At 45.1% G+C, this 15,510-nt stretch overlaps 1 protein-coding gene across 7 annotated transcripts in view; it reads right to left on the reverse strand.

Annotated features, from left to right (window-relative positions):
* The window catches only part of PUM1 (pumilio RNA-binding family member 1), a 138,894-nt gene extending 125,492 nt beyond the window's left edge, over positions 1–13,402 (reverse strand). For 3 of the 7 annotated variants that reach the window (XM_011973990.1, XM_011973987.1, XM_011973986.1), the window contains exons 1-2: positions 13,112–13,402; positions 6,297–6,670 (exon numbers count right to left, since the gene is read on the reverse strand). In XM_011973990.1, coding sequence (XP_011829380.1) covers positions 6,297–6,670; positions 13,112–13,208 — 471 coding nt within the window. In that variant the 5' untranslated portion in view covers positions 13,209–13,402. Of the gene's footprint in view, positions 1–6,296; positions 6,671–13,038 lie in introns of all 7 variants that reach the window. The other 4 variants (XM_011973991.1, XM_011973989.1, XM_011973988.1 and 1 more) reach the window with 2 other exon arrangements.
* Positions 13,403–15,510: the final 2,108 nt, after the last annotated feature.

Here is a 15,510-nt window from a genome sequence, read left to right on the forward strand (position 1 = left end):
CAGGGTTTCACCATGTTGCCCAGGTTGGTCTCGAACTCCTGGCCTCAAGTGATCCGCCCACCTCGGCCTCCCAAAGTACTGGGATTACAGGCACAAGCCACCACGCCTAGCCCAATATCCATCATCCTTTTTCTTTTTTTTTGAGACGGAGTTTCCCTGTCACCCAGGCTGGAGTGCAGTGGCGGGATCTCGGCTCACTGCAACCTCTGCCCCCTCCCCCGGATTCAAGTGATTTTCCTGTCTCAGCCTCCTGAGTAGCTGGGATTACAGGCACACACCACCACATCTGGCTAATTTTTGTATTTTTGGTAGAGACAGGGTTTCACCACGTTGGCTGGTCTCAAACGCCTGACCTCACCCTCCCAAAGGGCCTGCCTCAGCCTCCCAAAGGGCTGGGATTACAGGCATGAGCCACCACGCCCGGTCCGCATTATCTAATTGTACACTGTGGGTATAATTGTACAGGCAAAACAAAAAAAATTTTTTTTCATGAGACTTCTTTCCCTTACTTCCCTCCAAAGACCTCAATTTGGCCCAAAAATGAGGGCTCTAAAGTTTCTACCTGTACCAGATACAACAATTTTATGTATTATACCAAATGATGTTTCTATTATTAAAGTAGAAAAAAAGAAAAATACGGAAAGACCGTAAAGAGCTTGCATGTTTTAGGCCAGGAATGGTGGCTCACGCCTGTAATCCCAGCACTTTGGGAGGCCGAGGAGGGCGGATCACCTGAGGTCAGGAGCTCGAGACCAGCCGGGCAACATGGTGAAACCCCATCTTTACAAAAAAAAAAAAAAAAAAAAAAAATTAGCCGGGCATGATGGCGGTTGCCTGTAATCCCAGCTACTCAGGAGGCTGAGGCAGGAGATTCACTTGAACCTGAGAGGCAGAGGCTGCAGTGAGCCAAGATTGAGCCACTGAACTCTGGCCTGGGCAACAGAGTGAGACTCCATCTCAATAAAAAAAAGAGAGGAAAACTCAACCACTAAGAGGATTTGCTACATCAAACAGGAAAATCCTAACTTCAAAAGGGCTTCTCATGGGCTCAAGTGATCCTCCTACCTCAGTCCTCCAAGTAGCTGGGACCACAGGCACAGTGCCACCATGCCTGGCTAATTTGTGTGTATTTTGTAGAGACGAGATATCACCATGTTGTCCAGGCTGCTCTGGAACTCCTGGGGGCTCAAACCATCCATCCTCCTCGGCCTCCCAAAGTGCTGGGATTACAGGTGTGAGCCACTGCATCCAGCCAAAATATGAAAAACTTTTCAATGTAAGAATACAAGTGGGTCAGGAATGGTGGCTCACGCCTATAATCTCAGCACTTTGGGAGGCTGAGGCGGGCAAATCACCTGAGGTCAGGAGTTTGAAACTAGCCTGGCCAACATGGTGAAAGCTCGTCTCTACTAAAAATACAAAATTAGCCAGGCATGGTGGTGCACACTTGTAGTCCCAGCTACTGGGGAGACTGAGGCAGGAGAATCACTTGAACCCAGAAGGGTTGCAGTGAGCTGAGATCGCACCACTGCACTCTAGCCTGGACTACAGAGCGAGACTTTATCTCAAAAAATAAATAAATAAATAAAGGGAGTTTGAGACCAGCCTGAGCATGGTGAAACTCCATCTTTACAAAAAATACAAAGATGATCTAGGCGTTGTGGCGTGCGCCTGTGGTTCCAGCAAAGGGAGGCCAAGGCAGAAGAATCGCTGGAGCCGGGGAGGCAGAGGTTGCAGTGAGCCTAGATGGTGCCCACTGCACTCCAGCCTGGGCAACAGGAGCAAAACCCTGTCTCAATAAATAAAAAGAAAAAAGTGTAAAAGCGATTGCTCTTTAAAAGGGAGTAATTATGAGAGAAAAAGTAGCTGACATGATATGGAGTTCCCCTCACTCCAACACTACTGGCATCATAGCCTGTGATATTCTTTACTTCACTAGTTCACTGGTGAAAGCATCCTGCCAATTTGATCTTAAACTCTGTTCCATTATGGCCAAAGGGCCATTAAAAAAAAAAAAAAAAAGAGGCCCAGTGGTAGGGTAGAATGAGCTGGCAATAGATCACTTTATATTGAGTCATTCTGTCTCTACAGAGGTAAGTTTCCATCCACATTACCACTTAGAACACATATGTAATAAAAAACAGACCTGAAGAAAAATGGACTTTACCATTACTGCTTTTGGGAGCTGGGGGGAAGTACTCCTGCAATTATAGGAGAATGGTCAACATTTGCATTCATCTCATTATTATTAAAGTTTACGATCTCTAAATTTCAAGCAAAATCATGGCAAAGCAATTCTTTGGCCTTGTAATGTGCCACTTGGTTGCATAGTTTTGTCTGGTTTATCTTGCCTAGGCAAGCAGAAATAGATCTAGAACATGGACACTGGAATCAAAGACTGATTTCAAAAACCAGGTATTACCTGGTAACAAAGGCTCAGTTTCTCACTTTTCAAAAAAGGATATTTATCTCCTTCACAGGATTGCTGAAAGGATTAAGTATAGGAAATACAATAGCCCAATGCCTAGAACATAATAAATGTTTCCATTATCAACAGTGGTTCTCAACCTCTTTTCCACTCTGGCCCGCGTGACAGATCAGGCACCCTCTTACACCTCCTATCAGTAACAGTGGCTAATAAGAGCAAAGATTCTCCACCTAGAGATGTGCCCCTCTGCTCTTCAATTATACTACCCTCACCACAGCTGCCTATCCAAGTGGCCTCTACCTGTTGCCATGTGTTTCCCAGTAGGATGGCTGAGCTGTAAGATCCACTCATTTACCTGAGCGCAAAACTGAAGAAACTCTGGTCTTCCCTCATTCAATCAACACGAAAGTTTCCTAATACCTCCTGGAAAAGGGGCATGAAAAACACAACTCTCTGATCTAGAATAGTTCAGTCCAGAAGGTGAGAACAACACTAAAACCAGTACAATACACTATAATGACTACAGAAAAGTAATCTGTGGGTGGTCCACAACTGCAACATACCAACTACCCTGAGTTCCCCAACGTTGTTCACTATTTCATGTGTCCAGCCCAAAGAATTATGTTGTAATGATGAATGCCAATTCCAAGGTCACTGGTTTAGGCCACCTGGGTGGGAAACAGGTTTTGCCATTTACTAGTATTAACTCAAGTTTGCTAACTGACCTGGATAAAACTGCTCAGTAAGTCAGATGTGATTCCTTATGATAGGGCTCAGTGTAAGACAGAGGCCTGAGTAAGCCTTCAATAAATGCTTGTTAACTTGCACAGCAATAATCAGATCTTAGAGCTCTGCCAAGGACTGACCTAGAGTTTGATTTGCTCACCTAGCAAAGAACAGGCCAGGCACCTTGACTCTCCTTTCAGCTTTCACCCATCAGTCTATCATTAGGAAACACAACAAAAGATCTTATAGATCTTTATTACAGATTTTAAAAAACCAATGTTTATGATTTTTAAATAACGTTTAGCCAAACAGTACAGAGATTACAGGGTTTGTTTTTGCCCCCTACACAGATGCTACCCAAATTAAATACCTCCTACCTTGATCTCCCGCTACATGTAGAGCTGCCTACAGTACACACCTAGATATTCTGCTTCTACCTCAAACTCAACAGGTGTACTATCAAATGTAATCGCCGTGTCCCAAACCAGAGCCACTCTGCACTTTTCCTCCATTACTTCATCTTTCCAGGATATAAGATTTCTAATTCAATCACCAAATTCTGTATATATCTTCATCCCAAAGAAAGAGAAAATCTTTTTTTTTTTTTTCCTGGAGACAAGAGTTTCGCTCTTGTCACTCAGGCTGGAGTGCAACGGTGTGATCTCTGCTCACTGCCGGGTTCAAGCAATTCTCCTGCCTCAGCCTCCTGAGGAGCTGGGATTACAGGTGTGCACCACCAAGCCAGGCTAATTTTTTTGTATTGTTAGTAGAGACGGGGTTTCACTATGTTGGCCAGGCTGGTCTTTATCTCCTAACCTCAGGTGATCCACCTGCCCTTGACCTCCCAGTGTTGGGATTACAGGCATGAGCCACCACACCCAGCCGAAAATCTTCTCTTTTTTCGTTTTTTGTTTTTTTTTTTTTGATACAGTGTCTCACTCTGCTGCCCAGGTTGAAGTGCAGTGGCATCATTTCTGTTCACTGCAATCTCTGCCACCCAGGCTCAAGCAATCCTTCCACCTCAGCCTCCCAAGTAGCTGGGACCACAGGCATGTGCCACCACACCCAGCTAATTTTTTACTTTATTTTTTTGAGATGGAGTTTCACCCGTTGCCCAGGTTGGAGTGCAATGGCAAGATCTCAGCTCACTGCAAACTCCCTGTCCCGGGTTCAAGTGACTCTCCTGCCTCAGCCTCCCAAGAAGCTGGGATTACAGGCATGCGCCACCATGCCTGGCTATTTTTGCATTTTTAGTAGAGACGGGGTTTCACCATGTTGGTCAGGCTGGTCTCAAACTCCTGACCTGAGGTGATCCACCTACCTTGGCCTCCCAAAGTGCTGGGATGACAGGCGTGAGCCACTGCACCCAGTCTGTCTTTGTTTCTACTATGGCAAAGAAGTGGCCAGATGCAGTGGCTCACACTTGTAATCCCAGCACTCTGGGAGTCCAAGGTGGGTAGATCACTTTGAGCCCAGGAGTTTGAGACCAGTCTGGCCAACATGGCAAAACCCCGTCTCTACAAAAAATGCAAAAAGTAGCCGGGTGTGGTGTTGCACACCTGTAGTCCCCAGCTACTCAGGAGGCTGAGGTGGGAGGATCACTTGAACCAGGGAGGCCATGGTTGCAGTGAGCCAAGATCACATCACCACACTCCAGCCTGGATGACAGAGCCAGACTCTGTCTCAAAAAAAAAAAAAAAAAAAAAAAGGCTGGGCGCGGTGGCTCATACCTGTAATCCCAGCACTTTGGGAGGCCGAGGCAGGTGGATCACTTGAACTCAGGAGTTCAAGACCAGACTGACCAACATGGTGAAACCCCCTCTCTACTAAAAATACAAAAATTAGCCAGGCATGGAGGTGGGTGTCTGTAATCTCACTCGGGAGGGTGAGGCAGGAGAACTGCTTCAACCTGGGACGGTGAAGCTGCAGTGAGCTGAGATGGCGCCACTGCACTCCAGACTGGGCGACAGAGCGAGACTCTGTCTCAAAAAAAAAAAAAAAGAGAGAGAGAAAAAACTATGGTTCACTTTTGGGGGGTTCAGAGGAAGTATAATAAATTCAGACTTGCAGGTATGTTTGTACCTGATTTTTCTGAAGTAAAACAGAAGGATTAGAGTCCTAATGAAAAATGTCAGTTCTCACTAATCAGTACTCAGATGGGTGACACAAAATGAACCTTTCCAAATTCAACCTATACCCAATTTCAGAGAGTACCCTGATCAAAACAGTCTAATCTTTTGGTTGGTCACTATCAAGAAGTCAGGAAACATGATCAGGCTAACCTCTCTTCTCAGTAAAATATGCTATGATTCCCACTTTGGTTTTAGATTTGTAAGACTAAACATGCTAAAATTAAAAACTAAACAATAACAAGAGGACAAAGGTGGTTAAAACCTAAAAGCCACAACCACTGCTCTCTGACACAATATATCAGTCCCATTTCAAATAAATTTCACTTGAGCAGCTGATGTTATCAACTTCCCCTACTTTCAACTACAACATCTTAAAATCAAGTCACCCACACCCAAGAGAAAAGATTCAAAAATATGTATCTGTCCTATAAACAACCCCAGCAGTTCTTATATCAATAGTAAAAAAAAGTATCCTTTGTTCCAAAAAAAGTGTTCTTAAAAATGCATTGTATAGGCCAGGCGTGGGTGGCTCACTCCTGTAATCCCAGCACTTTGGGAGGCCGAAGCCGGCAGATCACTTGAGGTCAGGAGTTCAAGGCCAGCCTGGCCAACATGGTGAAACCCCGTTTCTACTGAAAATACAAAATCAGCCAGGCGTGGTGGTGCACGCCTGTAGTCCCAGCTACTCAGGAGGCTGAGGCAGGAGAATTGCTTGAACCTGGGAGGCGGCAGATGCAGTGAGCCGAGATTGGGTGACTGCATTCCAGCCTGGGTGACAGAGCGAGACCCCATCTCGAATGAATGAATGAAGTGGCTATTTACTATTTAGCACCAGAATGATAAATGACCTAGTAACAGTATTACAACGATCAACCTTTAAAACAAGTAACTGTTTGTACCAAATGAAATTAGCAATTTAAGTTTTTAAAGACATTCATTGAAAGCAGATATCCTAAGTGGACAGTGATTATAAAGGAATGTCAAAGCTGAAATAGTGAACTTTTTTTTACCTGATGCTCTGCATGAATGTTATCCCCAGTAGGCCATCGATGTTTGCTATTATTATAGCCGCCTCCTCCACTTCCTCCTCCCCCAAGCTGCTCACCATGCTGCCTCTGAAAGAAGTAGTCCACCATAGCGTCGTCCTGGGAACGGCCTGCAACTCCTATGGATCCTGGGACAGGGCTGGAGTGAGTCCCAGCTGCAAGAGCCTGATTTGCAGCTGGTTGTGGCTGCGCTTGCGACCCTGTTCCAGATGTCAAAACAACAGGCATGTTGGGATTAGCTGGTTCTTGAGGGTGATGTTTCAGGTGGGGGCTGAAAGAGTCCTGCCAAAGCACTGCTTTTCTCTTCAAGACACATGCAACGCTCATTCCACCAACACCTAAGGACAAACAGGTTACAAATGTTTAATATTTGCATCTCCTGAAACATAAAATACACCAAGATAAAAACATGAACCCCACATCTTTTGCAATAAATAAATATCATTGGTGGCATGCACTCTGGCATGGTATTGAGATTAGAACTCAATACTACAACTTCAGGGAAGTTTATGTTGTTAACCAACATGTTAGACTTCTATCAATCTACCCAACTTATTTATACCTCAAACCAACTGACAGTTTCTAAATTAACAAAAGCTTTTTTTTTTTTTGAGACAGAGTTTTGCCGTTGTTGCCCAGGCTGAGGTGCAATGACGCGATCTCAGCTCACTGCAACCTCCGCCTCCTAGATTCAAGCGATTCTTCTGCCTCAGCCTCCGGAGTAGCTGGTACTACAGGCACCCACCACCACGGCCGGCTAATTTTTTGTATTTTTAGTAGAGACGGGTTTAATCATGTCGGCCAGGCTGGTCTTGAACTCCCGACTTCAGGTGATCTGCCTGCCTCAGCCTCCCAAAGTGCTGAGATTACAGGCGTGAGCCACCGCGCCCAGCCCCAAAAGCCTTTTTAAAACTATCACAACTTCGGCTGGGTGTGGTGGCTCATGCCTGTAATCCCAGCACTTTGGGAGGCCGAGGTGGGTGGATCACCTGACGTCAGGAGTTCGAGACCAGTCTGGCCAACATGGTGAAACCCCGTCTCTACTAAAAATATAAAAATCAGCCAGGCGTGATGCTGGGTGCCTATAATCCCAGCTACTCGGGAGGCTGAGGCAGGAGAATGGCTTGAATCCAGGAGGCAAAGGTTGCAGTGAGCCGAGATCGCGCCACTGCACAGTGAGCCAAGATCGCGCCACTGCACTCCAGCCTGGGCGACAGAGTGAGACTCTGTCTCAAAAAATAAATTAATTAAATAAATAAATAAATAAATCACAACTTTACAGCTGGAGCAGACATATGCTAATAAGTAAACAAAAGCCTAAACCCATATATAATTAGCAATGTGGCTCAGCTTGTCTAATTTGAAAGGATCCCTTAAAGTGTCCAACATATTGGCCAGACGCGGTGGCTCAAGCCTGTAATCCCAGCACTTTGGGAGGCCGAGACGGGCGAATCACAAGGTCAGGAGATCGAGACCATCCTGGCTAACATGGTGAAACCCCATCTCTACTAAAAAATACAAAAAACTAGCCGGACAAGGTGGCGGGCGCCTGTAGTCCCAGCTACTCAGGAGACTGAGGCAGCAGTATGGCATAAACCAGGGAGGTGGAGCTTGCAGTGAGCTGAGATCTGGCCACTGCACTCCAGCCTGGGCAACAGAGCGAGACTCCGTCTCAAAAAAAAAAAAAAAAGTGTCCAACATATTGGCCGGGTGAGGTGGCTCACGCCTATAATCCTAACACTTTGGAGGCCAAGGCGGGTATATTACTTGAGGTCAGGAGTTCGAGACCAGCATGGCCAACATTATGAAACCCCATCTCTACTGGAAATACAAAAATTAGCTGGGTGTGGTGGTATACACTTCCCAGCTACTTGGGGAGGCTGAGGCAAGAGAATCATTTCAACTCGGGAGGCGGAGGTTGCAGTGAGCCAAATTCACACCACTGCACTCCAGCCTGGGCGACAAATCAAGACTCTATCTCATTTAAAAAAAAGAAAAAACCTCCAATATATTGATAGGATACTCCTTAAAGAAACAATAAGACCCTCTGACCAAGAACAGCAGCAGAATGCTCTTAGCCTAAGCCCTCTCCTCAGTTGTCACTGATTTTTAAAAGCATCAATACTTTTACCAGTAACTTACAACTATTAATTGTAATCGCATTATGCCATTAGTACTTCAGCTACTATAAACAGGATGAGACCAAACCAAATTTAAACACTTTATATTAGTATAGAAAGCCTCACTACAGGCTGGGCACGGTGGCTCACTCCTGTCATCCCAGCACCTTTGGAGACTTAGGCAGGGAGAATCGCTTGAGCCAGGAGCTGAAGATCAGCCTGGGCAACAAGGTGAGACCCCCATCTCTATTACTTTATTAAGAAATAAGGCTCTAAGAAGGCCAGTAGAGGCCGGGCACGGTGGCTTATGCCTGTAATCCCAGCACTTTGGGAGGCTGAGGCAGGCAGATCATGAGGTCAGGAGATCGAGACCATCCTGGCTAACATGGTGAAACCCTGTCTCTACTAAAAACACAAAAATTAGCCAGGCATGGTGGCACACGCCTGTAATCCCAGCTACTCAGGAGGCTGAGGCAGAAGAACCACTTGAACCAGGGAGGTGGAGGTTGCAGTGAGCCGAGATCGTGCCACTGCACTCCAGCCTGGGCGACAGAGCGAGACTCTGTCTCAAAAAAAAGACAAAATAAAATAAATAATTTTTTAATTATTAAAAAAAAAAAAAAGCAAGCCTCACTATAAAAACCAGAAGCCTCAGCTGGGTGTGGCAGCTCACACGTACAATCCCAGCACTTTGGGAGGCTGAAGTGGGCAGATAGCTTGAGCCCAGGAGTTCAAGACCAGCCTGAGCAACATAGCAAGACCTATCTCTACTAAAAATAATTAGCCAGGCATGGTGGCATGTGCCTATAGTCCCAGCTACTCGGGAGGCTTAGGTGAGTGGATCGTTTGAGCCCAGAAGTGGGAGGTTGCACACCCGCTTGGGCAAGAGTGAGATCTTGTCTCAAAAACGAACAAACAAAAAACAGAAGCTTCAACACGGTAATAGTGTAACAAATATATCGCAGACACTGTCTCATCACAAAAGCACTGAAAAGCAGCCATTATTATTTCTATTTTACAAATGAAAACACTAAGGTACAGGAGGAAAATGTGGTGTGTCCAAGGCCATTCAATTAGCAAGCAGCAGAGAAAGGATTCAAACCCTAATCTGTTCTGTTCCCAAGCTTACTTCTTTCTACTAACTCCTTGCAGGAGTAACTCAACAGTATCTCTCACTTGTATCCTCTGGAAGACCAACAAAGAATCCCTGAAATGTTACTATGAAACGTTAAAGTTACTTTAAATCAAAAACGACATCTGTATTTAAGATAGAACACTTACCAGCCTGTGGGTGCTTTTAAAAAATGCTACAAAGTGTCCGGGCGCAGTGGCTTATGCCAGTAATCCCAGCACTTTGGGAGGCGGAGGCAGGCACATCACAAGGTCAGAATTCGAGACCAGCCTGGCCTATATGCTGAAACCCTGTTTCTACTAAAAATATAAAAATTAGCCAGGTGTGGTGGCATGTGCCTGTAGTCCCAGCTACTCGGGAGGCTGAGGCAGAAGAATCGCTTCAACCAGGGAGGCGGAGGTTGCAGTGAGCGGAGATCCAGCCACTGCACTCCAGCCTGGGCAACAGAGTGAGACTCCATCTTAAAAAAAAAAAAAAAAACCTACAGAGTAAATAAATCAGTTACCAATTAGGACACACCTGTCCACAGCCAGCAGTCTAATTTCAAAGCCATCAGCCTAACAGTCTACTGCTACAAATGCCTTATCTCTCCTCCCAACTCCCACTGTGATGCTTCAAAAACAAATTTATAACAAATCTACTATCTCTCTGTTGCATAAATAAACCTTCTGATAAAGTAGCATTTGCTTCTCACAAGTAAATTCATGTTCTGAAGCCAGCCTAAGAAGACACAATGGAATCTGTAATTTGTTTAAAGTCTAATTTGGAAATGCCTAGTCTAGCTTAAGAATTCCAATCCATCAGAACCTTAGCAGGGTACTGGAGTAGCCTAACCTACACACTAATACATGCTCAAGTACCAAAACCAAAAAGTCATAGCCCTGTTTCACCATTGGTCTTTCAAAAATGCAAATCAGCCTAATGCCTCCCTGCTTGGTTTTTTAAAGAATCCATTACTCTCTTAGTACCAATACTAGACGGTCCCATTTTGTTCTAAAAGGAAATCTCGATCTAACAATCTTTGTTCTAAAGCAGGCCAAGGGTTCCAAAACCCAAGTTCTGCCACTAAACCAACAACCTGTTTCCTCATCTAGAAAATGAAAGAAATCCTTCCTCTATGACTCTCAATGTTTTGGGTTTTTCTTAATCAAAATGAGATAAATGTAAAAGTTTTTGGTAAATTTAAAGTCATCGTGCTTAAGAGTCTTAGAATTTAGTTAAGGCAATGGAACTCCAGTCCCTAACAGAATTCCTAAAACAGCAAATGCAATCTTTTCTGAAATAAAAAGCCTTCTCAAAATAGTTATCTAGGAGGGTGAGAGAAGGATAATGAGATTACCTAAGGAGGACAATGTACAGTATTCCAGTGATGGACCCACAAAAAGTCCTGACTTCACCACTACGCAATACACCCAAGTAAAAATTACACTTGAACCTCACAAATTATACAAATAAAAAATTTTTAAAAAAACAATAGTTATCTAACAAAGATATCCACATAAAAGAGGAGTTTATCACTGAAGCACACTAAACACAACTTCATTCTAAAAGGAATGGGGGGAAGGAAAGACTCCTGTAAAAACGTTCAAACAAAACAATTGGCTTTTGTAAAGCTATCTGTATGCCCTAAGACTTCCTGCTTTACCTAAAGAGGCAAGGCAGTTTCTCAAACCAGAGAAAACCCGGCAGGACAATTTCAAAGTGAGCAAATACCTAAGCAATTAACATGTATCTAGGGTAGTTTTGTAATATTTTGGCAAATACGGCACAAAAATTTAAAACTCAGTATCCTAAATATCAGAAAAGCTCACTAAAAACTTAGGTGTAGCATTTAAAATGTGATTTTTTTAACAAATGACTCCTTATAAGTACTTCAAGCAACTAACAGCGCTCAGTCTAGCTACTCTTTCAGCTTTCAAGTGTTTACAAAGTTTTTTAAAATATCACTAATTGAGCTGAATTCAAAGGAACACGGTTCAATCTATTTCCATGGCTCACCTTTTACTAAAATGCTCAGTGGTTTAAAAGGTGTTTATTTTTACCACACTTAACAAACATTCTGTGGTCATAAATTTATTTTAAAGCAGTTCATCCCAAACCTAAACAAATTCCAACTTCAAAAAGCTGTGGCCTTGAACAAAATGAATTGTGGCTAAAGCAAAACACTAACTCAAAGTTCAGAATCCGGAGAGCGTTTCCAAAGGGCCCAGATAAAGAATCAACAGCCCCCGAGTGTTTTATAAAGTTAAAATTAGCAATGGGTCAAAATGTTTATTTTGCTTACGAAAACTGCATCGGAAGCTACATTTCTTGAGGGTGGGCCTGTCTTGGTAAGTTTTTAGGTGCTTTCAAAAAACAAAATGCTAAGCCTATTGTTTCAGAAGTTAACTGACTTTAAAACAGAACCCAGGAAAAGCTTCATAAAATCTTATTCTTAATTAATCCCAGTAATAACAGGAATTGAGCAAAATGGTATCGAGGGCTGAGAACAGTGTTTTCTTAATTGAACAATAAAAGGTAACAATCCTTTAAGAGTTACGGGAGGATAAAGCCTTCTCTGGTAATGCTGTGTGTGGGTTTCTGGCTTTGTTTTTTTCGGCGGGGGCGGGGGGGTGCTATAGGAGGGAAAAGTTACAGGAGTGTATTCCTCGCTTGACGTGGGAATGGTACTGACAAGTAAAACAAATGACCTATGTTTACCAAGCACGTTTGTGAGGACTAAAACTATCTAGTATTGTGTATCTAGATTTTCCTACAAGCAAGGGGTGACTCCCTCTTTGAGTTAAGAGATACACCAACACCGGGAGGCTCAAAGAGGAAGAACCCACCAAAAACACAAGCTCACACGGAAACAAAAGGCCACAGCACTCAGGAGCCTAAAAAGCATTCTGAAACTTCCTGATCGCCACTTCTCCACATTTAAGGCTCGCAAAGTTCCCCCACGGTGAATCTCGCCTGTGGACAAGGGCCACGGCTGCTTCTAAAGCGATTTATTGTTCCTCCTCCACCGGCGCTGCCATGGAAGCTCAAGAAGTCGAAGAAATCGGGGTGGCACAGAATTACACTCCATGGCCACACAGAAGACTCGGGGCTTCGCAAACCCATCAAAAAAAGAAACCCGAATAGCAACATCAATCTTCGGTGGTTCCCAACAGGGCCGGGCAAAAAATGTAGAGGCACGTCTACGCCCTGGGCTCGGGCCTAAACCCCCAGCATTTTCCTAGCTTCGACCCCGCTCCCCACCCCCTCCCTCCTTTGATAACAATAGGGGCCTTGCTGCTGACTCCAAAACATGTACGAGGAACAGCGAGTGAGAAGCCTCAGCCAGGGCCCCGGCGGCTTTTCCAAAGCCCTTCTCACCCCCACAACCGCTCTCAAACACCAATACGAAGGGACAATCTGCTCGCTAGGGGTCCGGAGCAGCGTTTGGGGCCGGTGGGGTGCGGATACTCACGGGCGGAGCGGTAGGATGAAGATGGATTTCAGCCCCCCGATCTTCTCTCTCCGGCGCTCTCGCTCCCCCTTACCTTTCACTCCGACAACATGGCGGCCCACTGGGGACTGGGCTGGCGCGGTGCATCCTGGGATAGGCTCCGGCCCCGGCCCCGGCGGTGGCAGCGGCATGTGCGGAGAAGGCTGGCGGCTGTGGAACAGGTTGCCTGGTTGCCATGCCAACCCAGGGCCTGTGTGAACTCGGGAAACTCTCAGGCAACACAAACGCTGCGCGCGAGTGCCCGCCCGCTAGGCGAGCGCGCGCCGCCAGGGCCTAAGGCGGGGTCCCGCCGGCCCGCACCTGGGAGAACACGGCCCGGAGCTCGACCGAGTCTCGGACGCGCACCCTGCCCCCGCCGCGTCCTCGCAAGCTCGTCCCCGAGCACCACAGCCCGCAGGGTTCGCGGACGGTCACCCGCACGGCGCTGGCCCTGGAGGTTCAGGGTTCAAACCCCTTCTCTGCAGCTTTCTAGCTCTGTGGCCTTATTTAAATCGACCTGCCTCCATTTCCACATTTGTACAATGAAGAAGAAAGTAACCCCCACTTAACAGAATGGCCTGGAGGATTAAGTGGAATAATGTATGTCAAGTACTTAGTACAGTGCCTGGGCCTGGTAAGCGGTCCCACAACATACAGGACGAGGTGCGGTGCAGAATGAAAAATACGGGGTCCCTTATTCAAATACTATTACGAATTTCAAGATGGCAACACCACAACATTAAACCAAGAACATGAAACTGCCCTGCTTGTAAGCACTGAATGTTAATGTTAGCTGTTATTCTATCCAGTTTCGAATATCAATGGAAATTTGGCCACTTGATGAAAGTGACTTTTCAAATCACTCGTATTTGTTAAGATATAGTCATACTATCTCTTTTTTAGTATTATTTTTTGAGACGGGGTTTCGTTCATTGTTGCCCAGGCTGGAGTGCAATGGCATGATCTTGGCTCACTGCAACATCCACTTCCTGGCTTCAAGCGATTCTCCCGCCTCAGCCTCCCCAGTAGCTGGGATTAGAGGCATGCACCACCACCCCCGGCTAATTTTGTATTTTTAGTAGAGACAGGGTTTCTCCATGTTGGTCAGGCTCCTCTCAAACTCCGGACTTCAGGAGATCCGCCCGCCTCAGCCTCCCAAAGTCCTGGGATTACAGGCGTGGGCCATCGTGCCCGGCCTTTAATCATACTATCTCAAACTAAACTCAAAATAGATTGAAAACAGACAAATCACCATGCTGTAAAAGACCAGAAGAAGATATGGGGGGAAGCTCTATAATTGGAGGAGGGAAAATGTTTATACTCATGAATCAAAATCAAAAGATCACAAAAGAAAAGATTGTAAGAAATATAAACATCTGTACAGGAAGAGATGCCATCAACAAACTAGAACAAATGGCTAAAAAATGTTTGCAATGCACAGCCGGGCGTGGTGGCTCACGCCTATAATCCTAGCACTTTGGGAGACCAAGACGGGTGGATTACGAGGGCAAGAGATCGAGACCATCCTGACCAACATGGTGAAACCCCATCTCTATTAAAAATACAAAAAAATTAGCCGGGCATGGTGGCGGGCGCCTGTAGTCCCAGCTACTCGGGAGGCTGAGGCAGGAGAATCACTCAAACCCAGGAGGCGGAAGTTGCAGTGAGCCGAGATTGTGCCACTGCACTCCAGCCTGGTGACAGAGTGAGACTCCATCTCAAGAAAAAATAAAATAAAATAAAATAAAATAAAATAAAATAAAATAGTGAGTTTTATGGTATACGAAATATATATCAGCTGGGCATGGTAACTCATGCCTGTAATCCCAGCAATTTGGGAGGCAGAGGCGAGTGGATCATGCGATTATGAGATCAAGAACATCCTGGCCAACATGGTGAAACCCTGCCTCTACTAAAAATACAAAAATTAGCTGGGCATGGTGGCACACACCTGTAGTGCCAGCTACTTAGGAGGCTGAGGCAGGAGAATCACTTAAGCCTGGGAGGCAGAGGTTGCAGTGAGATGAGATCTTGCCACTGGATTCCAGCCTGGCGACAGAGCAAAGTTCTGTCTCAAAAAAAAAAGAAACAAAGAAAAGAAAAAGAAATATATCTCAAAGCTGTAAAAGGTGAGAAAAAATAACTAATAAAAAATACAACTTTAAAGTATAACATTTTCATCTATTAAACACACTGGCCAAAATTAAAATGATTATTAACATAGTGTTTCTACAAGTATATAAGAAAATCAGTACCATGTTGTTTACATTGCTTGAGTATGTATTATCTTTATTTTTTTTTTTATTTTTTTTTTTGTGACGGAGTCTTGCTCTGTGGCCCAGGCTGGAGTGTGGTAGCACAATCTTGGCTCACTGCAACCTCCGCCTCCCGGGTTTAAGCGATTCTTCTGCCTCAGCCTCCTGAGCAGCTGGGATTACAGGCATGCACCACCAC

The sequence above is a fragment of the Mandrillus leucophaeus genome, unplaced genomic scaffold (genome assembly GCF_000951045.1).
Source record: "Mandrillus leucophaeus isolate KB7577 unplaced genomic scaffold, Mleu.le_1.0 Scaffold141, whole genome shotgun sequence".
Classification (NCBI taxonomy): Eukaryota; Metazoa; Chordata; class Mammalia; order Primates; family Cercopithecidae; genus Mandrillus; species Mandrillus leucophaeus.